The sequence below is a fragment of the Pteropus alecto genome, unplaced genomic scaffold (assembly GCF_000325575.1).
Source record: "Pteropus alecto unplaced genomic scaffold, ASM32557v1 scaffold76, whole genome shotgun sequence".
In the NCBI taxonomy this organism is placed as follows: Eukaryota; Metazoa; Chordata; class Mammalia; order Chiroptera; family Pteropodidae; genus Pteropus; species Pteropus alecto.
In genome coordinates this window covers 7,866,410-7,891,309 of record NW_006443138.1, presented here as the reverse complement: position 1 = coordinate 7,891,309, position 24,900 = coordinate 7,866,410, and the positions used below count along the sequence as shown (strand labels likewise).

General features: G+C 35.8%; 1 protein-coding gene across 2 annotated transcripts in view; it reads left to right on the top strand.

The window, feature by feature from the left end:
* Positions 1–24,900, top strand: part of PTPRB (protein tyrosine phosphatase, receptor type B) — a 102,860-nt gene that overhangs the window by 27,628 nt on the left and 50,332 nt on the right. For both annotated transcript variants that reach the window (XM_015598429.2, XM_006923737.3), the window contains 7 exons: positions 6,386–6,661; positions 7,606–7,863; positions 9,340–9,603; positions 11,426–11,695; positions 15,013–15,273; positions 19,892–20,158; positions 23,927–24,190. In XM_015598429.2, coding sequence (XP_015453915.1) covers positions 6,386–6,661; positions 7,606–7,863; positions 9,340–9,603; positions 11,426–11,695; positions 15,013–15,273; positions 19,892–20,158; positions 23,927–24,190 — 1,860 coding nt within the window. The remainder of the gene's footprint in view (positions 1–6,385; positions 6,662–7,605; positions 7,864–9,339; positions 9,604–11,425; positions 11,696–15,012; positions 15,274–19,891; positions 20,159–23,926; positions 24,191–24,900) is intronic.

Sequence of the window (24,900 nt, the reverse complement as noted above, 5' to 3'; positions counted from 1 at the left end):
AGCCAAGTTGCCTTGGGCTAGTTACTAACCTCTCCAAGACTGTTTTCCGAATCTATAAAATGAAGATGATAATAAAAATAATGCCTACTTTATAGGATCTTTTTGAAGTTTTAAGTGGTTTGTACATAAATTCTAGAATAGTTTCTGTCACATACCAAGTATACAGTAAATTTACTGTTATTACTTTCACGTTGGAGATGAGATTGATATTTCTAAGAGTTAACAGATCACAAATCCACACAGCTAATATAGGATAGACCCAGGAATTGAACCCTGGTTTACTGGCTCCAACTCCAAGGATACAAATTTTAAGTTGGTATTAGTTTTTTAAAATTACCATATAATATTTTATTATTATTTTTCAAGGCAACTTTTTAAAAAAGAAAAAATATATTACAAAATACCTTAAATCTATACATTCATAGCCTACACAGGGGCGGAATAATGATTAAATATGTTTTAGTGTGAAGAAATTATAAGCAGCTATTGATTTTCAGTTGTGTCGAGCTCTTGGTGATGGACTTCAGTATTTAGCAACCAGCTATTTGCAGTCATTTCAGGGGTTCTAAAGTGAAGCTGAGCTATGTATATGGACTGAGCCAACCTAGTGCTCTGAACTTGACCTTCTTTTCTATTCCTAGGAAGCTTCTTCCTTCAGTCTGACTTCTTTTGGTGGGCATGGCATTCTGCTGGTTAGCCAGAAAGAAATAAAATTGATTTTGTCCAGACAGAATGAGAGGAAAACAAACAAACAAAAATTGTTTCACCTTTCATTCCCAGACACTAATTTGATGGAATCCCCCTGGGGAATAAAGAATAAATCTGACACTTTTCTGACCTTTGAGGAGAAATCAAGTACATTTTATATGTGTGAATATATGTAAATAAAGATAATTATATGACCCTAAACATATAATATGCAACTAAAATTAACATGGTAAGTAGGTGTTTGTTATGTGCTATCGAGTCAGCTCTGATTCCTGGTGACCCTCTGATTGAGTGATGTCCACACTGTCCTGTCCTCAACAGTCCTGCTCAGACCCCCATAGACTCATGCCTATGGCTTCTTCCATAGAGTCAATCCATCTTGTATTTGCTTTTCCTCTTTTCCTGCTGCTCATACAGATAGATTTCCAGGGATTTTTGTTTTTAATTTTGCTTTTCTTTCTTTTATGTGGAAAAACGCAAATAAAAAAGTAAACAATAGAATAATGAAATATTCTCGTACTCATCATCTGTCTTCAACAGTTACCAATTGATAGCCAGTCTCATTTTATCTATATCCCCACCCTTCCCCCACTGCATATCATTTTGATGCAACCCAAGTCATTTAATTTCATTTATAAATATTTTAATATGTATTTCTGAAAGATAAGAATTTTTAAAACACAGCCACAATACTATTTTTGTACCTAATATTAACAACAATTTCTTAATGTTTAGATGTACAGGTTTGAAAGCACACATCAAGTGACAGTTCGTGAATTTCTACATAAGAGAGGCGATCTAATTGGAAGAAGAAGCCAAGAGACTTCTCTTTATGCTGCATTTATGTGTCACTCAGATAACATTGAGAAAGCCTCAATTGTTAATATCCAAGAATTGGAGTGGGGCTGCTGAAAGATAACATGGGGATAAGGGGGCTAAAGTCTCCATCAGTCGTCAGGGTACTCTCAAGGCTGACATGATTCTCGAATACTCACTAGAAATGAGCTTTTTAGTTTCTTTGCTTAAACTGCCCTCTCATTCTGCAATGCCCTTTCTTCTCTGATTTCTAAGTCATACTTGAACTTACGAACTTGCTCAAGTTCATTTCCTTCGTGAAGCCCACCTCTGAGACTTTAGCCCTTGGATGTCATTCTCCACTTGCATATTTAACATTAATGTTTGCCTGTATTACCCTTAACAGCAGCAACATTCATACCAACTGCCATTTACTGAGAGCCCACCATGTGCCAGGGCTGCACTTAACACTTTACCTCCATTACCTGTTAACACAACTCTGTAAAGTAGGTATCATTAGTCCCATATTACAGATAAGAAACTGAGCATCAGTGAAGTTAAGCAGCTTCCCTAAAATCACCCTCATAAGTGACAGTGTTGGAATTTGAACTCAGGTTTAGTCTGACATCGAAGTCAACCTCCCTGATAATGCATGTTTTGTTTACCTTTTTCACATGGGTCTTAACTTAAACTCTCAGAGGGCAGGCCATCTACAACTTATATAGCTAGGTCCAAATATGATGACCTGCAAAATAATGAAGCATCCTGCATTGTTGTTAATGATGATGCAAATAATTGTCAAAACTGCTTTAAATTCCCTTTCAAAATTACTAAAATTTTAAAAGATTTTTCCTTCCTGAACTTCATGTCTAGTGTATAAAGGTGATAAATCAAATGCATGTTAATCTGATATATTAGCATAATATAGTATATCATCTTAAAATAAGTCAGAAAGTTGACTAGTATAATCAAACAACAATAATCACAAAGTAAAAGAGATGTTTAATTAACCGGGGATTGTGAAAAAATGCTTTTTCATTTTGTTCATCTGTGGGGCAAAAGCCACAAACCATCCCTTGGTGCAGGTGTTTGAAACTGAGAAAGCATACTGTAAATGGTCAGGTCTTACACAGATATACTGTAGTGCTATTATGACTTCAAGAAAAGTGTTTGGCACTAACCCATGGATTGCCTGCGCTCTGGTTATAAGGTTGGATTTATGTCCAAAATAAATACTATCATTTTGAATCTAAATACTCTGGAAATTTCTGTATCAATTGATTATAATATTTAATAATATTTAATAGCTATACAAAAGAATTTCAAAAAAAACATTACTTGATACATATATATATCTCTTCCTAAGTCACATTGTTAAAAAAAGGAAAAAAGGAAAAATTCATTTTGGTTAAGAAATTTAGCTAAACTTCATCTTTTCCTCTGAGAACAGAAAAATTGAGTTGACATCAAGCTAACTTATGAAATTCTGAGGCTTCCTTAAACTGGTAGATTCATTGAAATACAGCAGATGAATATGGCATAACTTTGTATTTGGCATTCCATATTGCAGATCTCTCTGGAACTAAGAAGCACAAAGATGTCTTAAATTTATGGCTAATGATAAATTTTGATATATTGATTGAGATTAAATTAATGATTTATGATTTTCAATAGTTCTCATAGTTTATAATACTCCACTGGTAACTGTATATATGAGAGCGATTGGTGGAAAAACCAGAAAGGCTAATGCACACATATGTGCATTGATACCTCTAGCCAACAGCATAACTTACATAAGTCAAGTAGAGTTTTTTAATTACATATGATCTGCCATATGACCAGAAGATTACAAACATATAACTAAGTCTTCAAATAGTATTAAAATTTTTCATATATATGTGTGTGTGTGTGTGTGTGTGCGCGCGCGTGTGTGTGTGTGTGTGTAATTAGCATCCCTGATGGAATCATTTAATTTGTTTCTAATAAAATATTGAAAACTTTTTTTAGTACAGCACAGTTTTCATTGGGCTTAGATTGAAAAGGTGTCTGAAAACTATTTAACTTCGGCAGCATGCTTAGCAATAGTGGACAACTGCCAGCAAAGGGCTTTATCACGGCATAAATGGGGTTTTAAGTGTTTGTTTCCAGAGCAGGTTCTTGCAGTCCAGGCACTTCCCAATCTCATTGTTCCTTTGTTCTAGCGGATGTACAAAGGATTGACTGTTTTGTTTTCTGGCTCAGAAAGATTAGATAAAGTCTGCATTTCTGAACTTCACCCTCAAGGCACGCAACCTTAAATTCATTTTCTATAGCTCACATTTTTCAGATTATATATGTTTAGATTATACTGATCATAACATCATTTTCTTTAGCCTTTATTTAGTTTGGTTGTAGACATAGATGACAGGACAGTATTGATCTCATTTGAGCTATCGCTGGAAAGCAGTTGTCCTTCTTATCTTTGTCCTTAAAATGCCTCTTCAGCAAAAATTGTGTCCTCTCCATTGGCTATGACAAGGTTGTTCTTGAGTTTCACTGGCAATTGGAATCTCATGGTAGTACCTTATCCTTGCCAGGCAACAAGAGAACTTTCTGCAAGGGGTAATTATGTTCTTTCCTTTTATTATGACATTCTTAGTTATAGACTATTATATAAGGTAGAAATTTTAAATAATATTGCCAGAAGAAAAAACTACTGTTTTTCCTCAAGAGCCTATGAATGAGAATCACCTTGGGAATTTGTTATTTTATCTTAAGGCTTAGAAAGTTAGTTCATGGGAATATATTGATAAGATTTTATCAAGGTTTCCTTTTTATGAAAAAGGCAATTAAGGCTTTTATCGGTTTAGTTTTTAAAAATTGTATTCCACTTTTGTCTCCATTTTGTCAGTGATTCAGAGGATATATATTTTTTTTTTATGGTCAAGTAGACAGAATAAGTTTATATTACTGAATGCCCATTGTATGCCCATCGTGTAGAGGTAAAGTCTCCTCTATATTTTGTTATTCCTCAAAACATCTGAAAATATGGGTGCGATTATTATTCTCCCCAGAAAGATGAGAAAATGGAGGCTTAGCTAGGTTAAATAACTTGACCAAAGTTGCATGACTGATACTGGATGGAGCCATTATTTGAATTAAGTTCTTTCTGACTCCAAAACCCATGTTCTCTGCCACTGCATCTTTTTGCTTCTGGGACAAGATCTTCTCTTGATTATAGGAATAATAATACCAGCCAACATTGAACACTTACTATGTGCCAGACACTGTTCTTAGTGCCCTAGATAAAGTTTAGCTCAATTTAATCTTCATAACAATTCTATTAAAAAGATAGCATTATTATCAGCATTGCATAGATGAGACAGCTAAGGCAAAGAATTGCCCAAAGTTTACAGCCACAAAGCAGGAGAGCCGTATTCAAGCCCAGGTCATCTAGCTCTAGAGTCTGTACTCTTCAGGTGAACCTGTGCTGTGCTAGAGTGTAAACCACACAACCTTGTCCTCCAGACTCACCTGTGCTTTGTGTTCTTAAAAGTTACTGCTACCTCCGCTTACTTGTTAACTAACATTTATATCATTTATTATTAACATTATAAAATGTTATGTGACTGATTGAATTTTTGCAGTATGATGTATTCATATAAATCAGCCAAAAACACAGATGAAGACATTAGATTGATTATAGGCTGAAATTAATCTATGTATAGTGTCTTCTAGGTGACCCATAGTCCTATGAGCTGTCTGGTCATAAATGCCTTTTGAATATAGACTAAGATTACCCTGATCTTATTTGTATTAATGTTAGTCACAAGCGAACACCTTCTTAAAACATATACTGTTCTAAGAACATTCTAGAATTCCTGGAGTTATTTTGTGAGAAAAGCATAATTTACCAGGAGGTAGGTAAGAACTGAGATCTCTACAGTCATGCCACTAAAACATCTGATCTGACTCTTCAAACTGAGTCTCCAAAGTCTTACCTTCACTTTCTACAACCATGTAGGATTTCTGAAAATTACTCATATGTAAATGTCTCTCAATGTTTCTACTCACAGCATTCAGGGTAGGGAGAGCCTTATTTCTCACACAGTCTCACTGTAGCATAGAATGGCTGCTCATTAACGCTATTGACTTAGTTCCTATCCTGGAGACATGCTATTCATCTATTTCAGGTTTCAAAGTGAAGACAATACATGAGAAATGGGACTCCTCATACTGACCCACGGCTTTGAGAATTGAAACTAAGTGAGAAGCTGGGTGCAGAACTAACCCATTTCCACCTGTTCTGGAGGCATCAGCAGCTCCAGAACTCAAGTTTTGAAAATCTAGGGACATAGGGAATCCCATCTGTTGGGAGAATTCATTTTGGTGAGCAAACCTAGCCTAGGCTCATAATCAGGTCTGTCTCTTTTGTGGTTTTCTGATATCTAAAAACAACCCAAAGTTATGTATACTTAGCCTCCAAAATCCTAGCCTAAAGAAGAAAAAGTTTGGTACAAACTTCAAAATTTTTTCTTAATATCTGTATTTTCTGTTGAGAGTTTCAATATTTAACCAGGCGTAGCCTGGATGTTTGTCAGTGTTTGAAAAGTGCTAAACTTACAAGCCAAAGAAAATATCACCTAACTTGGAATTTCAAGCTCAGAGTTGTCTTAACAAAAAAGTTTTATTAGAAAAAAGAATTTATATAACTAGTGACTGAGTGGGTTTCTTTTATAAACGAAATGGTTAAGTTTAGAAGTGGAATAAAATGCCAATTTATTTCATGAATAGCAAATTCTTAATTTTTTTTTTAAGGAAAATAAATCTGGATTATAGCAAGGTAGGCATGTATTTGTAGAAGTCTCAAGCCACATTCTCTTTCTTGGTTTTTACCTTGCAGATCCTTTACCCCCTGCTAGGTTCGAGGTCAATAAAGAGAAGACTACTTCAACCAGCCTGCATGTTTGGTGGACTCCTTCTTCTGGAAAAGTCACCTGGTATGAGGTGGAGTTATTTGATGATAACCAAAAGATTCGAGAGCCCCAAATTCAAGGAAGTACTTCACGGAATGAATATGCATTTTTTAACCTTACTGCTGGTAACAAATACAATATAGCCATCACAGCTATTTCTGGAAATAAACGTTCCTCTACAATTCATACCAATGGATCAACAGGTAAGACTTGTTTACAGATAGTCGGATATTTAATAATCTATGCTCCTTTTGAAATTAGATTAAATTCAAGAAATGGAAGTAAGAATGCTCCCAGGTGAAAAATGGGTAGGTAGGTAGATAGACAGGTAGGTAGGTAGATATGTAGGTAGGTCCCAGGTGAAAAATGGGTAGGTAGGTAGATAGACATGTAGGTAGGTATAGGTAGGTAGGTAGGTAGGTAGGTAGGTAGATAGATAGACAGACAGACAGATGGACAAATGTTTTTGTGATACAGTGGAAAGACTGGACTAAAAATAAAGAGCAGGTGTGGCTGTGCTACTAACTTGCTGGCTTATTTTGAACAAGTCATGGAACTTCTCTGGGACTAGAATTTTTTTCCAAAATGAAGTCACTGTTTCCTAATGGCCTTTCTAACTCAAGTCTTAGCAACCGCATTTTCTGAGTTTGTGCCATAAAACTTATTTTTCAAATGTTTGCCTCCTTTGCATATTCTTCCCACAACATCAAGTCATGTTTCCTAAATATTCCCATATTTGGAACAAGTCTTTGCTTGCACCCACACATCCTAATATCAATTACACATCACCACTTCCTTCCATAAAGTACTGTCTTTCTCTCCTGCTTTATTGCTCTCTTTCCATTTTTCATCTTCTATAGTTCTTTCCTTTTACCTTTACTACTATGCCACACCATCTTTTATTGGCAAAAACTACCAAATCCATATTCAGTGGGGGAGACAGGTAAACTATGATATCGCGTTAGGCTGTGGACTTTGAAAGGGCATTAATCCAGATTCCAGTGAAATTCCAGTGTTTTCATTTGTTATTATACAAGTTAGGAATACAGAGAAGCATAAATAAATGTGTGATTTTTAATTAAATGTGTCTATATCTTCTATAAGGAAGTTATGAATGACCCTTTGGAAATGCATTTTATCCCATTAGTGCCATCCCCGGTGAAAAATATTGGTATTTCAGCAAAAACTAATTCTCTCCTGATTTCGTGGTCCCATGGCTCTGGGAATGTGGAAGGATATCAGCTGATGCTAATGGATAAAGGGATCCTCATTCATAGCAGTGTTGTGGACAAATCTACTGCTTCTTACACTTTTAACGGGCTGACGCCTGGCCACCTGTATAACCTCACCATTGTGACCGAGGCCGCAGGGCTGCAAAACTACAGATGGAAACTAGCCAGGACAGGTAAGTTCCCTAGATGGCTGAACAAAAAAAAAGCTCGAATCAAGGAAATGTTTAATAAACAAGACTTATTAAATTATTTGAATAATGGTAATATAGGACAAATTGAAATTTATGTGTTATAAAGGACCCCCATATTATAGATCCACTTTTCTACTTAGAGAAAAACTGATTCCCTTTCATTCTAAAGTTTAGACTAGCCCTTGTCAACATTCTGAAATAGCAAAGTAAATAAGTGATATAGTCTCAGCTTCTCTTTTAAGTATACCAATCTCTTTGGTAAGAACTCCCACTTCCTTCTCTTAAATAGGCATCTACTGCTTTTGTGGCATCACTCACCATGACCCAGGATTACGTTTCTCAGTGCTATGCAAAGAGCTACTCCTTTATCCAAACCTCTATCCAACAAAACATGTCATGAGATCCAGGACTAAAGGACCTTTTCTCACAGCCTAATGTAGCTCAATAAACAGATCAGTGCTATTTTAATGAATAATTCATATACACATTAATTAATTCATTCAATATTTATTGAGTGTAAACTACATGCTTCTAGTGGGTCTAATAAATCCCCTCTCTTGGAAAGTTATCTAATTTTAACAGAAACTCTAAAATATGTAGTGCCTTAGAAATTACTCTAGTGACGAGAGTTTCTGAAACTATAAGAGGCCAGTGGGAATGATACTTGGGGATATCTTTTTACATATACCTTTATTATCATATCTCAAAGATGTGTAGACATTCTCAACAAAAATGTAGTATATGTCTTAAGAAATATCTATGTATATCAAGAGCAAATTGCACATCTAACTGGCCTATGCAAAATCTGTGTGCTATGCTCATTTTTTTAATAAAGTGTTGTTAATCTATATTATACCATTGTTGAGGCCCAAAATTACAGCCTGGGCAAGAGTTAGAAAAATTATTTATTATTTTGTGATCATTTTCCATTGATGAAATAATGACACAACACTTACACTTTAATTTTTTCATGATAATAAAGTATTAATAAAAATAAAGTATTTTTTGTGTTGTGGCCAACTGACCCATCTATTTATTATGTGCTTGCTATTATTAAATACATAAGGAGGGGAAGAAGTTAGGCAGATGACAGGCTTCTTTGAGCATTCCACTTAAACAATTTTAAAACTGGTAAAGATCACTCGAGGTCTTTTGACCAAGCCCTTATTTACTAGTAGGATCTCTAAGCTCAGTAAGATAGGCAGAGTTGCTCAGGGTTGCCTACTCAACTAATGACTCAGTGTGAGCCAGAATCCAGACTTCTGCTGCCATGTTTGTGCTCCTTCCACTAGCCAGATAGTCTTTCTTTGGTTTTACAGTATTATTTTTGCCTCGTGAAGTTGTTTTCTTCTGTGCAAGGAGTATGGCTTGTCAGGATTAAAATTCAGGTCAAAATTTGGCCACAAGAACTGGTAAGATATCCTGAGGTAAAATGTCTTTTCCTTTCTTCCTAATTAGCTCCCATGGAGGTCTCAAATCTGAAGGTGACACATGATGGCAGTCTGACCTCTCTAAAAGTCAAGTGGCAAAGGCCTTCTGGAAATGTGGATTCCTACAATGTTACCCTGTCTTACCAAGGGACCATCAAAGAATCTAGAATATTAGCACCCCAGGTTACTGAAACTCAGTTTAAAAACTTAACCCCTGGACGACTTTATCAAGTTACCATTAGCTGTGTCTCTGGTGAATTGGCCACTCCGAAGATGGCAGTGGGCAGAACAGGTGAGTCTGGGGTTCCTCAATATTCTTTAGTTGCCCAAATTAGTCTCCGATCAATCTTGGAATAGGACAGAATAAGTTAGAAGGGAAACTCTTTTCCCACCCTGGGAAGTTTGGTCTACATGATTGAGGGTGTCTATGGGCCAGGGCCCCAAATACAGAGTAAAGCAAAGGGTTAGTTGCATTCATCTGAGTTATTTAAGCAAATTTGTTTGGATTGATTCATGCGTGATCTGCATAACTAGCTCTGCCCTGCGCTATTTCATGTTACACCACTTAAGTAGCATAAATTCATTAGCATTGATACCAATGAATAAAACATTTCTGATTAACTCTTGAAGTGAGAACCAGTTAGCATTTAACCATGTTTTCCCTAAATTATTTTATCAATCTAAGTCACCAAACATTTATCCAATGCCTTCGATGTGTAAATTATTGTACTATGAGCTTTGGGAATTGTTAAAATGGCAGAGTTCAGCAAACTACACCCTTGGCCAAATATGGCTTGTGACCTGTTTTTGTATAGTCCCACACTAAGAGTGTTTTTTACATTTTTTAAGGGTTTAAAAAAAAAGGAAAAGTAAGAAAAATGTCAGTCAGAGACCACATGTGACCCACAAAGCCTAAAATAATTACTTTGCTGACCTTTGCTTTTAAGGAAGTTACATTTTAATCACACGAGTGTAGAAGAATATGCACACAAATAATAAAAATACTGTAGTACATTTTAACAATGGTAATTGTATTGATATTTCCATATTGCAGGCACTGACTAAATACTCTACACCATTATTTCATTTAGTTCTCACAACAAAACCACAAGAAAGCCTATTATTACCGCCATTTTACAGATAATTTGGAGAGGTCAAATAACTCGTCGACAGTCATCCAGCCAGTCAACAGGAGGGCTGAAGTTTAAACTGGGCTCTCTGATTCCAGAGTCCATCCTCTCTGCTATTCGAGGTCTTGAATAAGAACGATATGATCAGACCGACAAGAGAACAAACTTTTCTTTCAGAAGATCGGTAAAGACTTCTTAGAGGAAGCAGTCTTCAACTGGAACCTAAAAAAAAAGTGAAGCTCTTGGCAAGTGAAGAGAGAAAAAAGAGAAGGGCATTTGAGGTGAAAGGGATGAGATAAGCAAAGGCATAGAGGCAGAAGAGCCCAGGAGACTTACAGGTCTGAGGAACAAGCACCTGGAGGACAATGGTTGTGAGCATAGGGAAGGAGGGAGGGTGGCTGCAGGAGTAGCCGGAAGTAAGACTGGAAGGATATGGAGTCTGATTTTGGAGAACTACAAGTGCCGCCCCAAGGACTCGATATTTTATTCTGTAGTTAATGGAGAGATCTTGAATGTTTTAAGCAAAAGAATAATAAGATCAGAGCTCTATTGCAGGAAGATTGGTCTTTACAGTTGGAAAAGAAGAAGAAGAATGGTTCATAACCACAACATGCAGTATCTCTTCCAAAAATGCTACATCTATTAATATCACTATTAGACCCAACATCAGAATTGTCTCTAGAACTGGTGTGCAATCAATGAAACACAGTATTCATATCACTAGATTATTAAGTGTTATAGAAGATCGCATTACTGATAAAGTAATGATTTTAATATATAAAATAATTTTAGCACATATTTATTGAGTTGTCAAATGTCTCCAAAATGAGGAAAGAACACTCATTTGCAATCCACGAAGATCAAGCGGGGATAGAAATGTTGCAGATATTAGGTCTCTTATCTACTGTTGCTCATGTAAAGTGATTGAGTATTGTTATCATTTTGTTTTTAATATCTCTTTTTTGACATCATTTCACCATTTAGTTCCGGAGAAAGTTGGAAACCTGGAAGCAAACAGCGATAGTTCCCCAAGGTCTCTAGTAGTGAGCTGGTCGCCCCCTGCTGGAGACTGGGAGCAGTATCGTATCCTGCTCTTCAATGATTCTTCAGTGCTGCTCAACATCTCCTTGGGAAAGGAAGAAACACACTACGTCATAGACGGCATAGGGCTCATACCAGGAAGACAGTATGAGGTAGAAGTTACTGTTGAGAGTGGGAATCTTAAGAATTCTAAGCGTTGCCAAGGCAGGACAGGTAAGCAAATATCAAGGAACTTTAATTAGTTTTTTTCACCAGGTAACCCGGGTAACTTAATTTGTTTTTTTTTTATCAGGTAACCCAGATAACTGTCAATGTAGTACCCCGGTGTTTTCTGAATTTGAGATATTATAGACTTGCAGGCCAAAATAGGGTTGGCAATGTTTAGTTTTGTCAAATAAGAAGATTAAAAATAATTTCCACTAGTAACGTCATTATTTTATAGTCATGGGCCACTTAACAACATTTCTGTCAATGACGGACTGCATATATGACAGTGGTTCCATAAGATTATAATGGAGCTGAAAAATTCCTATGGCCTAGTGATGTCATAGCCGTCATAACATCGTAGCACAATGCATTATTTACGTGTTTGTGGTGAGGCTGGTATAAATTACACTGCTCTGCCAGTTGTATAGCACAGAGGTTCCCAACCTTTTTGGCACCAGAGACCAGTGCTCCTATGAGAATCTAATGCTATGAGAATCTGAAGTGGAGGCAAAGATTAATGCTAGCGCTGGGGAGCGGCTGCAAATACAGATGAAGCTTCCCTCTCTCGCCCACCATTCACCTCCTGCTGTGTGGCCCAGTGTCCGACAGGCCACAGACCTGTACCAGTCTGCGGCCTGGCAGTTGGGAACCCCTGGTGTAGCATATATAATTATGTACAATACATAATACTTAATAATGATAGTAAATGACTTTTACTGGTTTATATATTTACTATACTATACTTTTTATTATTATTTTAGGGTATACTCATTCTACTTATTTTTTAAAAGTTTGCTGTGAAACAGTATGCCATGTTACAACAGCAGCAGCCTCATGCATCTCATGTTTACTGTCTCTTGACTGCATCATTTTTGTGTGCTTAATTTAATCTCATGTTGTTTTGTTCATCATGGCCCCTAAGCGTACAAAATCCACTGCTAATGTCACCAGTAAGAGGCCACATCACATGACTGACCTGGAAACGAAATTAAAAGTGATTAAAGACTATGAAGTTGGAAAATCAGTGATGGTTATTGCTCGCCAGTCAGGCATGTCCCATTCCACCACAGCAACAATCTTGAAGAGCAAGACCAAGGTGATGGAAGCTGTTAAAGGATCTGCTTCATTGAAGGCAGTGAGACTAACAAAAATTTGAGAAGGGCCTGTATCCAGCATGGAGAAGCTTCTAATGACCTGGATCAAAGACCAGACAGAGATGTGTATCCTTTTCAGCACCATGATGGTCACAGCCAAAGCAAAAAGGTTGTTTGTGATGTTGTAAGAAAAGACTGGACCCAACTACAATGTTGAATTTATTGCTAGCTCTGGATGGTTTAAACAATTCGAGAATTGTTATCCATTACATAATGTGAGAGTAAGTGGTGAGTCTGCGAGTGCTGATGTGAAGGCACCTGAAGAATTTTTGGAAACTATAGATAAGCTGATTGTGGGGGAAAATTACTTGTCAGAACAAATATTCGATATAGGTGAAAGCTCTCTATTCTGGGAATGGATGCCTGAAAGGACTTTCACCCATTAGAAAGACAAGTCAATGCCAGGTTTCAAGGCTTTTAAGGACAAGATAACAGTCTTTCTTGGAAAAAAACGTTGCAGGCTACAATTGAAATCCTTTGTGATCCGTCACAGTGATAACCAGGGACCTTGAAGCATACCAATAAGCGTACACTGCCAGTGTACTACAGGAGCAATAAGAAGTCATGGGTGACCCAGTTCTTCTTCCAAGATGCCCTCCTGAGTGGCTCTGCCAGCAAAATGAAGTACTGTTTAGAGAATAACATAGCTTTCAAGATTTTGCTTACTGTTGACATTGCTCCTTGACATCTTCCTTTTGTTGGTGATCTTCATCCCATTATCAAAGTGGTGTTTCTCTCCCCAAACACCACCTCTTTGATCCACCCAATGGATCAAGGACTTGCAGCAGCTTTTAAGGCTTACTACCTGAGGAGGACTTTGCCCAGGCTATTGCTGCAACTGAGGAGGACACTGATGCAATTCTGGAAGGATTACATCTATGACAACATCCAGAACCTTGCTTGGGCTTGGGGTGTTGTCCCCAAGGAGTGTATGAATGGCATCTGGAAGAAGACGCTTAAGAGGTCTGTCCTTGACTTCAAGGGATTTGCCAAGGATGAGGAGGTTGCAAAAATCAACAAGGCTATGTACAAGATGGCAAACAACTTTAATCTGTGTGTAGATGAGAATGACATTGAAGAATTTCTAGAAGTGATTCCTGAGGAATTGACTAACAAGGTGTTGTTGGAACTGGAACAGGAAAACATAGATCAAGAGGCAAGAGAAAAGGAAACTGCAAGAGAAGAAAAAGAACCTCCAAGAAAATTGACAGTGAAGGGTTTAGCAGAAACTTTTGCAGACCTCAACAAGCTCCTTAAAATGTTTGAGAACATGGACCCTACATCAAAAAGTTTTCATTAGTAGATAGGAATGTTCTTGGTACATTATCTATTTACAAGCAAAATTGTGATAAAAAAAATAAACAAATCAAGCAAACCATCATGTACATGTTTCTGAAAAGAAGGATACCTCTTCAAGAAGAGCCTCAGGCTGGCCCTGTAGGAGGTATTCCAGAGAAAGACATTGTTATCATAGGAGATGACAGAAAATTTCTTTGCTGCAAAAATCACAGTATAATTTTACATATTTGATTCTTCCATAATTTTATTTCCCTCTCATTTTGTGGTGTCAACACTTTGCTCTTAACAATATCTCCTACAAATTGTAATAAAACCTTTTAAAGAAATGGAAGCAACTCAGTTCTTTGGATAATGGAAGTCTTTAATCAAATACTATTATTAGTTACCAGCTATACTATTATTACTTCCCTTTTCATGGACACATCAATGTCCCCTCCTCAGAAATGAAGGGAAGAAGCACTTGGTCTTTCCAAGCTCTAGGAACAACAAATTCTCCTAACTCGCCCCTCCCCACCCCAAATCTCAAACCTGGAACTTTCTCTGTGGTTTTGTGGATGACAAGATTGAATTAAATTTTTGTAGGATCATAGAATTCCTATGTAGAGATAAACCCTCATAAAGTAATATGTGGTCAAAAATAGAAGACCCAGAAAGTATTTTCCAACAGTATTCTTTCGAATCCTTATTTCTGGTTATGTTATGTAAACAAAGTTTTTGCTATTAGCTTTTCCTTTTTTTCATAATGCTCCTAAGTACTCAGAAAAGAAATGCTGAACTAGCACACTCCTGTGGAAAAAGACAGCTCTCTAAAGAATATGCAAGTGTTTCTGAGCCAGTCTGTGACCCGCATTCCCATTACTTTTTCCTCAGTCCCCCTGGCTGTCCTCCAGCTTCGTGTCAAACATGCCAATGAAACCTCACTGGGCATAATGTGGCAGGCCCCTGTCACAGAATGGGAGAAATACATCATTTCACTAGCTGACAGAGACCTCTTGCTCATCCACAAGTCACTCCCCAAAGATGCCAAAGAATTCACTTTTACTGATTTGGTGCCTGGACGAAAATACATAGCTACAGTCACCAGTATTAGCGGAGACTTAAAAAATTCATCTTCAACGAAAGGAAGGACAGGTAATATTCTTATAAAGTTTAGATTTTAAAAATATCCTATCTGCTGAGCTGTTTAATACTCAACTTATAAATGTTCGTTAAGTGACTATTATGTATTCTTTCTATTGTTTTCTATTTTACTCATTTCAGCTCTCGTCTTTATTAGTTCTGTGTTTTGTTTTGTTTACTTTGAGTTTATTTTGCTAAAATTGAAACAGAGCAAAGAACAACCTTTCCAAGGAGTTTTGCTGCAAAGAAAAGCAGAGGAATAGGGCACCATCTGAAAGAGGAAGTGTGTTTGAAATAAGGATTACTTTTTAATGATAGAATAAAAATCAATATGTTTTATACTGACAAGAATGTTCCAGAAGAGAGGAATAGTGATGATGTAAAAAGAGAGGGAACAATTGCTGCACTTATTCCACGGGTAGGCAAGAGGTATTGGGATCAACAACACAAGTAAAAGAATTGGCTTTAGAAAGGAGCATGACTAGTTGAACTTCAGGGTCAGCTTAGAAAAAGAGTATATGGGTGCAGATGCAGTAAGTAGATAGATGTAGTGTGGGCCGTTATCTTTTGATTAACTCTCTCATTTTCTAAGTAAAATAGGAAGTAAGGTCATCATCCAAGACTCCCCTTTCTAATTTATGTATTATGGTTGTCCTGTATTTTATTTCTCCTTTTTTAACCCCACAAAAATATAATTATTATTTTATATAATATATCCTTGGATTGACCCACCAATTTCCCACTTTTCCCCTCATCTTTCCTTCCTGTATCTCAGATGTTCCATCTGGGATTACTTTCCTTCATCTTGAAGAGTATTCTTCAAATTTCTTTACTAAGAGTTTTTAGAGACAAACTCTCTACACTTTTGTTTTTCTGGGTATGTCTTTACAGAGTTCTCAATCTTGAAAGATATTTTCCTTAGGTTAGAAATCTATGCTGAAAGTTATTTTCTTGCAGCCCATTGAAGATAATATTCTAAACTTTCTGGCATTTATTGCCGATGTTGAAAAGTCAGCTGTCAGTCTAATTTTTATTTCTCTATGGGGTAATTTGTTTTCTAGGAATGCTTTTGCCTAGGATCTACTCTTTGCCTTTGGTGTTCTGCTTTTTCACAGTAATGATCTAAGTAGAAACTCTTTTATTTAACCTGCTTGAGATTATTGGAATTTCTGTACTGGCAGATTAGTATCTTTCATCAATCCTGGGAATTCTCATTCATTAACTCTCTAATTTTGTCTCTTGCCTCTTCTCCTTTCCCTTTGTTCTCCTACTAGTATTCTAAAATTATGCGATGTTTTAATACATATAATATTTTTATGTACTTGTTCTCTGGCCTATAATCTGGATAATTTCCTCAGCTCTTTGTTTTATTTCATTAATTCTTTCTTTGGTTCCGTCTAAACTATTTATGTATGTACTCACTGAATTTTAAATTTCAATTGGTATATTTTTTACTTTTAAACATCCTTTTTGGTTCTCTTCCAAATCTGTTTTTGTGTTCTGTTGCTCTTTAGTCATATTTCCATTCTCTTCCTTCATTGCTATAAACAAAGTAATAATTTTTATTTTATATTTTGTGTCTGTAATTATAATATCTGAAATCTTCAAGAGTTCAATTCTGTTGTCTATTGAGTTTGTTGCCTTTCCCTCATGGTGCTTTACTCCCTTAAATGTTTGAGATTTTTTTTTTACTATAAACATATATTTTGAGAATTTTTTGTGTGGGAATTCTTTGATGCCTCGTTTGAAAGTGGGTTTCGGAATTTTCTTTTCATTTGATTTTTTCAGGTACGCAAGACTACAATCAATCTAGACGTATTTTAATCTAAATTATCAACCTGAGGTTTTTGATTATTCATGTCTTATGAATTTGGGTTACACGTTCATTGAAGCTGTCTTGAGGTTATGAATTCAATGGAAATTTTTTTCTCCATCCAATGCTAAGGAGGTCAGAGTGATGTGGGGAGTGGAAAGGGAATTTTTATTTTACTTTTATTTAGAATGTTATGTTTCAGAATTCCTATGTTATGCAGTGTTATCTGTAAGGCTTCTCACCCTGAGAAAGCCCTACACTTTACCTTCTATTTAGTAGATCTTAAAAAGCTATAAAATCAAAGCTTAAATTTATGTTTTGAGGATGCCCTCAGGATGAAAGTCTGCTTCAGTGATTCAATTACCTCTGTATCGCTTACTTTTAGGTCTGAGAAGTCCCTACATTCTTGACAACTCATTCATGCATTTACATTTTTATATTTTATCCAACACATGTCGTTGTGCTTGTTGGTGGGGATTTTCATGGTATGTAGCCTACTATAATGCCAGAAATGAAAGTCTAAGACATTATTTTAGACTTAAGATCATTTTCATTATCCCCACCACCAATAGTGCTAGGTTATGTGGTAAGTGTATATTTAACTTTGTAAGAAAGTACCAAACTGTTTTCCAAAATGGTTGGAGATTTTTACATCCTCACCAATAATGTATGAGATTTCCAGTTCCTCCATATAAGCAGGCAACATTTAGTATTGTCACGTTTTTTTTTTGTTTTTTTTTTAATTTTAGCCATTCTAATGTGTGTAGTGGTACCTCATGTGTTTTTAATTTCCCTAATGACTTGTGGTTTTGAACATCTTTTCCTATGTTTATTTACCATTCATTTATCTTCTTTGGGGAAGAAGATATTTTCAAATATTTTGCCCTTTTTTTAATAGGGTCATTTGTTTCTTAACATTGAACTTTGAGAATTTTTTATTCCAGATATAAGTCCTTGGTCTCAAATGTTTGTTGAAATGTTTTCTCTCAAAGTCTGTGGCTTACTTTTTCATTAATTCATTAGTGTATTTTGCAGAACCTAAGTTTTTAATTTTGGCATCCAATTTATCATTTATTTTCATCAATCATGCTTTTGGTGTCATATCTAAGAATTTTTTGCCTAACACGAGGTTACAAAGATTTTCTCCTACAAGTTTTATAGTTTTAGGTTTTAAATTTAGAATGCATAATTTATTTTATGTTAATTTTTATATGTGTATGAGATGTGGGTTAAGGTTTATTTCTTTTCATATGAACATCTAATAATTCTAACCCTATTTGTTGAAAAAACTGTTCTCTCTCCACTGGATTGCCCTTGCATCTCTGTAAAAAATAAATGGATTTATATATGTGTTTGTCTATTTCTAGATTCTCAATTGTTCTATTGATCCGTGTTTATCTTCTTGCTAGTATCACACTGTCTTCATTACTGTAGCTTCTAGTAAGTCTTGGAATAGATTATGTTAGTCCTTCAACTTAGTTCTTTTCCAAAATTGTTTTGGCATATTAAAATTTATTTGCTTTACATACAAAAGTTTTAATTAAAATTGAATCTTCTGATCTATGCATAGCATAATGTTTTTAGTTTTATTGAGAAATAATTGACATACATCATTATAAGTTTAAAGCATAGAGTATGATGGATTGATTTACATATATTGTGAAATGATTACCACAATAGATTCAGCTAACATCCATCTTTTCTTATAGGCACAATAAAAAGAAAAGAAAGATATATTATACATCAATGTTAGCTATAGTCACCACATTGTACATTACATTCCTATTATTTATTTATCTTATAACTGGAAATTTGTACCTTTTGACTATCTTCCTCTTAAATAATATTTTTAAATGAATATGTTTGTATTTGAATCCAAGTCAACAAATTCTGAGAAGAGTGGTGCCAAGATCTCAACCCCTTTGATTATCATAATTCAGGGAAAAAGCACAAAGAAGATGTATGTCTATCGAGTGCCAACTTCAAGATCTATATAAAAGATTTGTTTATAAATAGGTTAGAAATCATAATACTACAATAGTTGCTAATTAGGAAAAGGCTCTGGACCCCAGGTTAACTATTTGTTAGCACTGTGATATTAGCTAAGTTACTTACATTTTATGATCTTTGATTCTCTCCTCATTAAAGAAAATAATACAATCGACTGCACAAAGTTTTGAATAAGTATCAAATAATGCAATCTCTATAAAAACATAGAACCCATAACTGGCACACAGCAAGCACTCAGTAGTTGTTGTTATTATTATGATTACTATCAATATATGATAATATAGTTCCTATTATTGTGGCATTTTCATATATAATAATAATAGCCCTTTTGAGAATGTGCCAATAAAGAATTAACCAATTTTCTAGACTACAACCTAATCATCAGGTTGAAGGAGTTTCATAATACCACCTATAACCATCAACTCAGGTAGATGATGTGGTTTTGAGTTCTCATGGGGTAAGGACAGATAAAATCACATTAAGTAAGCTATCTTCAAAAGTAGTAGCCTTTCATTATTGAAAATTTTAAATCAAGACTACTTAATAGGCATATGTCATCTCATTCCTGGATTCAAAATAATTCTGATTTCCCATGTAGGCAGTTTTTTCACAATGATAGAATCTCTATAGAGGAGTAGTTTGCCATATGCCACAGAAACTGAGCTGAGAGTCTATAGCAAAAAATATTTAAAATCCATATATTTAGCAATTTCAAGACTGTCTCCATTTTTGACTCATTTTGTTACACTTCCTTAGAGTGACTAAGTATCATCTGTTTTTTTCTTCTCTCTGTCTACTGTGTTTTAGTGCCTGCCCAAGTGACTGATTTGCATGTGGCTAACCAAGGGACAACCAGCAGCCTGTTTACTAACTGGACTCGGGCAGCGGGAGACATAGAATTCTACCAAGTCTTACTCATCCATGAAAATGTGGTCATCAAAAATGAAAGTGTCTCCAGTGAAATCAGCAGATACAGCTTCCACTCTCTCAAATCAGGCAGTCTCTACTCTGTGGTAGTAACAACAGTAAGCGGTGGGATCTCTTCCCGACAAGTGGTGGTGGAAGGAAGAACAGGTAAGAAGAGCACTAGGAACCTTTGGAGTTCCATTTGTAAAACATTTTATAAACGGATTCATCTCTGACCTTCATAAAAGCCAAGTGTCAGTACCATCCTGAAGGAACATGTTGTTTCACCATGAATGGAAATTGAAGAGTAGATGAGGATAGGAGAGAATGAGTTCTGAATTTTGTAAAATCTCAAATAAGTGTGTCAGAACGCTAGAAAAAAACCTTTGTGATGACATGATAGTCAATTTATGCCTAAGCTTATCCTCTCATTCAGTCCTTTGAAATGCTTATGTCTCAGTTAAGATAAATAAGTAATGAGACTTTAAAAAAAAATGTATTCCACTCTTTCGTATTCATATTTTAAGACATAGAAGGAAAATGATGGCCAACTTCTGTGGTCAAAAATAAACTAATAAAATTTCCAAATCACATATATTTTCATAAGCAACATTAAACAAGTGCTTAATACTGTATTCCACCTAAACAATGTTCCTTGACTTTAAAAAGATCACAATCAAAGAGGGCAGAGAGCTAAGTAAACAAAAAAAATTGTCATATGATCATATGTGTCAGAGAGAGGCATGGCACCAAGGAAGGAAATATAATTTCTACATAACACGAATGAAGATCACAAGTAAACTATATAAAATTTATATTCTAGCTTCATAGAAAGAAAAAAATTAAATTCAACAGAAGCTTTGATAATTATTAATGAACTCAGAATCAGGTCAGTAACTTTGCCTACTTAATTTTATATCATTATAAGTTGGATATCAGGCTCTTTCTTCTACATCTCTAATGCTCAGATTCTGAGTATCAGCTGCAGGCATCATAGATATGTTCTTTTTTTAAAATTGTGAGTCTCAGCTACTTAATAAACCCAAGGAACATGAACTTTATGAACTCTCTCAAAAAAGCAACTAATTCATTGAAAAGATATTTCCTCTTTTTGGTAGAAATTCACTTATGTATGCCCGTTTCTCCCATTTTGTGGCAGCCGATAGTGATACCTGCATCCTTCCCCCGATACCTTCTTTCTTTTCTTTTAGTAGTTCTCGGCAACATTGATTGGTGTAGCATCATTGCGGGTGGGGAACTGAAAAACTTAGCTTGAGAATTAAGAGGCCTAAATGCTGGTACTAGCTCTGCCATTAACTTATTTCTTTAAGCCTCCCATTTTCTAATCAGTCTCCAGTAATTTACCCCCATGCTGGGTATCAAAGTGGGGAAAAAGAAATAACAAAAATGTTGAGGAGAAAAGTTGAAAAGGAGCTTGCATCCATTTCCTAGTGAATTGAAGTTGTATTAGTCAGATTAGACTGATTTATTTCCTGTTTACACAACTGTAGAATGTGGTTGTTTCTAATTGGACAACTCTGTTGGTTGGTTCTTCTCCAAACAGTAATTCAGGGATCCAAGGTCTTACATCTGTGGCTCTCACTTCTCCTCGGTCCTCAGAATTCTCTCCATTTCTCTGGAGAATAGTGGTCATGGGGAAAAGGAAGATTACCAGACATGGAAGTAGATACATCACTTCCACCCACATTTCATTGACAGGAATACATGGCTACACTTAACTGCAGGGGAAGCTGGGAAATACAGTCTAGCTGCATGAAAAGGAAATGGTTTAATGACAGTTAGTCAGACTCTGCCACAAGTTAATTTCTATTTTAAAATACCGCAAGTGCTCTCTAACTTACTGGACATACTAAAATAGTCTGGTGCCTAGCATCACTTGAAATAAGTAGTACTTATAATTATTTTTATACCTTTATTTTAACAGAGGTATCGGTATTTGACCCATATTATATGACAAAAGTACACAACAAAGAGTCAAGAAATTCTTTGAAGAATAATCATAAAGTTTTGAGGAGAGGGAACATTTTAATAAATAGAAGCATAAGTTATTTTACTCAATTACATTAAGAGTATAGACATTATCATGAGAAAGGAGAAAAGTGGGATACTACTGTAGAAACAGTAACTAGAGATTTTGAAAGGTGCCTGAATTAGTAAATTTTGTACACCAACTGTGGGCAGAAAGAGCTATTGTGGCAAGAATGGGAAAATTCAGTACTAAAGCCTTGATAATCATTACCATCTACTCAAATTGCTAAAATATTGCTCAATGCTGAAATAATTTTGAAAGGTTTTCTTATTCACTTATATTTCCACAGAGTTAAAACATATAGAGAAACACTCTCAGCCTATATAAGGTGGCAAAATATTTTAAATTAAAGATATCAGATATGCTTAACTAATCCAATTCTAACCTGAGAAGATGCTCATTCTAAAGGAAAAACAAATAAATTTCATATCTATTTTTTTCTTAACTGTGAATTTATACTTTTTTTGGCAAAAATTTGGTAATTGTATCTTTTCTAATAAAATGTTAGTAGTTATGAATATTTCTAGAAGTTTTTAAAAACACGTAATTCCCTTGAGTGCATACAAGGAATGTACAGATGGTTACATGAAGGAAGGAAGGGAGGGAGGGAGGAAGGAAGGGAGGAAGGAAGGGAGGAAGGAAGGGAAGAAGGAAGGAAGGAAGAAAGAAAGGAAAAGGAAGAAAACAAGAAAAGAAGGAAGGCAGGCATCATTACATAAATATTATGGCTAGAAGTTCATCTTTACACTTAGGAAATGTCTATATATATGGAACAGCATTAGCAGAGTTGTTCCGTAGGGTGCTGTTTATAATTTTTGGTGATGGATAAGTGTAAAGAAACTTCGGAATTTAAATCACAAAGTCAGAACATATTAAATTAGAAGGATTCTCAGAGGTAATCTAGCCAAATCTCACCTGTTATACATGATATACTGATATTGACAATTATATGAAACTATTTAGCTGAAGTTAATCAACTAATGATGAAAACAGTAGTGCAGTTCATGTATACTATAGGATTTTATTCTTATATTCACTACTGGCAGTACTGTTTACTGTGCAGTTATTTCTGACACGTGGTACAACCGTTACTCAGCACCATAATGATTAATTTGCAGACTACTAGCCAGGAAACTCCTTCAGGGCATCTACATCTTTTCCGTTTTGTATACTTGGAAAATAGTAGGTTCTCGGTAAATGTCCGTGGCAATAAACCAAAATTAAAATAAGCAAATGATTATGGTTGACATCAGAAAAGCCATTCTTGCCACAATAGCCCTTTCTGCCCACAGTTGGTCCAATCAAGAGACTTGTTGCTTCCAGGATAGGTGTTTGGGTTTATTTTTTGCCACTAGAGGGCAGGAAATGCTTTGCAAAGGGAAAACACAACCCCTTATTGTGTCAGCTATTAGACACCCCAGGAATAAATAACTTCATCACAAGAAGATCAAAGCTACCCCAAAGTCTAAGTTTTTTTGAAAAGCTATTGCGTTCTTCACCATTTCCCTCAAACACCTTTGCTTTATTGATGAGTTTGGTTCAAATTGACTTATTTGGATTATGTTTGCTCCCTTTCCTACAGCGGGAACCTCCTGACACATTTACATAAAAATGCCTCCACTTAAAATATTTTATGAATAGCAACACCACAAAAATGCAATAGGGGCATCCTTGTATTTCTGAGGCACCCAAAAGGCCTCCTTGCATTTTTATTTTGATCATCCTCCTGATATAAGAACACTCAGCTTCCAGAACAATTCCTTGACCTCCTGGGTAATCAGATTAGACCTCCTGAGTCCAGACTGGTTTTGCTGACCATGATAGATGACTCAAACTTTTGATTGTGCTTTTCTTTTAAAACATATTCTCCCCTTTTAAAATGACAGTCCCTTCCAGCGTGAGTGGAGTAACGGTAAACAATTCTGGCCGTAATGACTACCTCAGCATATCCTGGCTGCCAGCTCCTGGAGATGTGGATAACTATGTAGTGACACTCTCTCATGACGGCAAGGTCGTTCAGTCCCTTGTTATTCCCAAGTCTGTCAGTGAATGTTCCTTCAGCTCTCTCACCCCAGGCCGTCTCTACAATGTGACCATAACTACAAGGAGTGGCAAGTATGAAAATCATTCCTTCAGCCAGGAGTGGACAGGTAAGGCTATAAAGAGGTTCAAGCTCTGTAAGAACCAGCTGGCTATGTGGCTCAGGGCATCATAGATCTGCATTTCTGTATGATGGGATTAAAAGCCACCGAGGTCACAAAACTGTTACGGAATCTTCATATTTCACCCAGGAAACTTCTTATCTAAGCAGATGTTACTTTCAGAGTAAAGTGAATACCACTTCCATAGTTAGAGTTCATATTATGTTCAAACATAATAACAAGTATTTCTGTTTGAGGAGGTACTTTTTGTTTGCTAGATCCTGGTTTTATGTATGTTAACTTCCTTAGCCTTTATAAACTCCTTATTGAAGTAGTTGTTATTACTCTCATTTTACAGATTAGGAAACCAAGTTTCAGGGAGGTTAAGTAATTTGCCCAACTGTTTAACTTGCTGACAGTGTATTTCAGATCCTGGATTTCAATGCAGTTCTGAGTGATTCTAAAGTCTACTAAGTTCTCTGTCCTAAAGTCCTTCCTGAAATGTCTGTTGATCAAGACCACTGTTTATCCTTTTTCACACAAGGTGAAAACGTGCACCTTCATAGCTCTGGGACCAGGAGCAAAATCTTAGCAAAGGCAATGAAACCAGGCGTCCCACATACTGGAAAGAAATACATTTAGATAGCTAGCACTTCCCCAATATATTTATGTTTCTTGGGCTCGCATCTGAGATTTCTGCTTAAGGCCGACAACCTTTT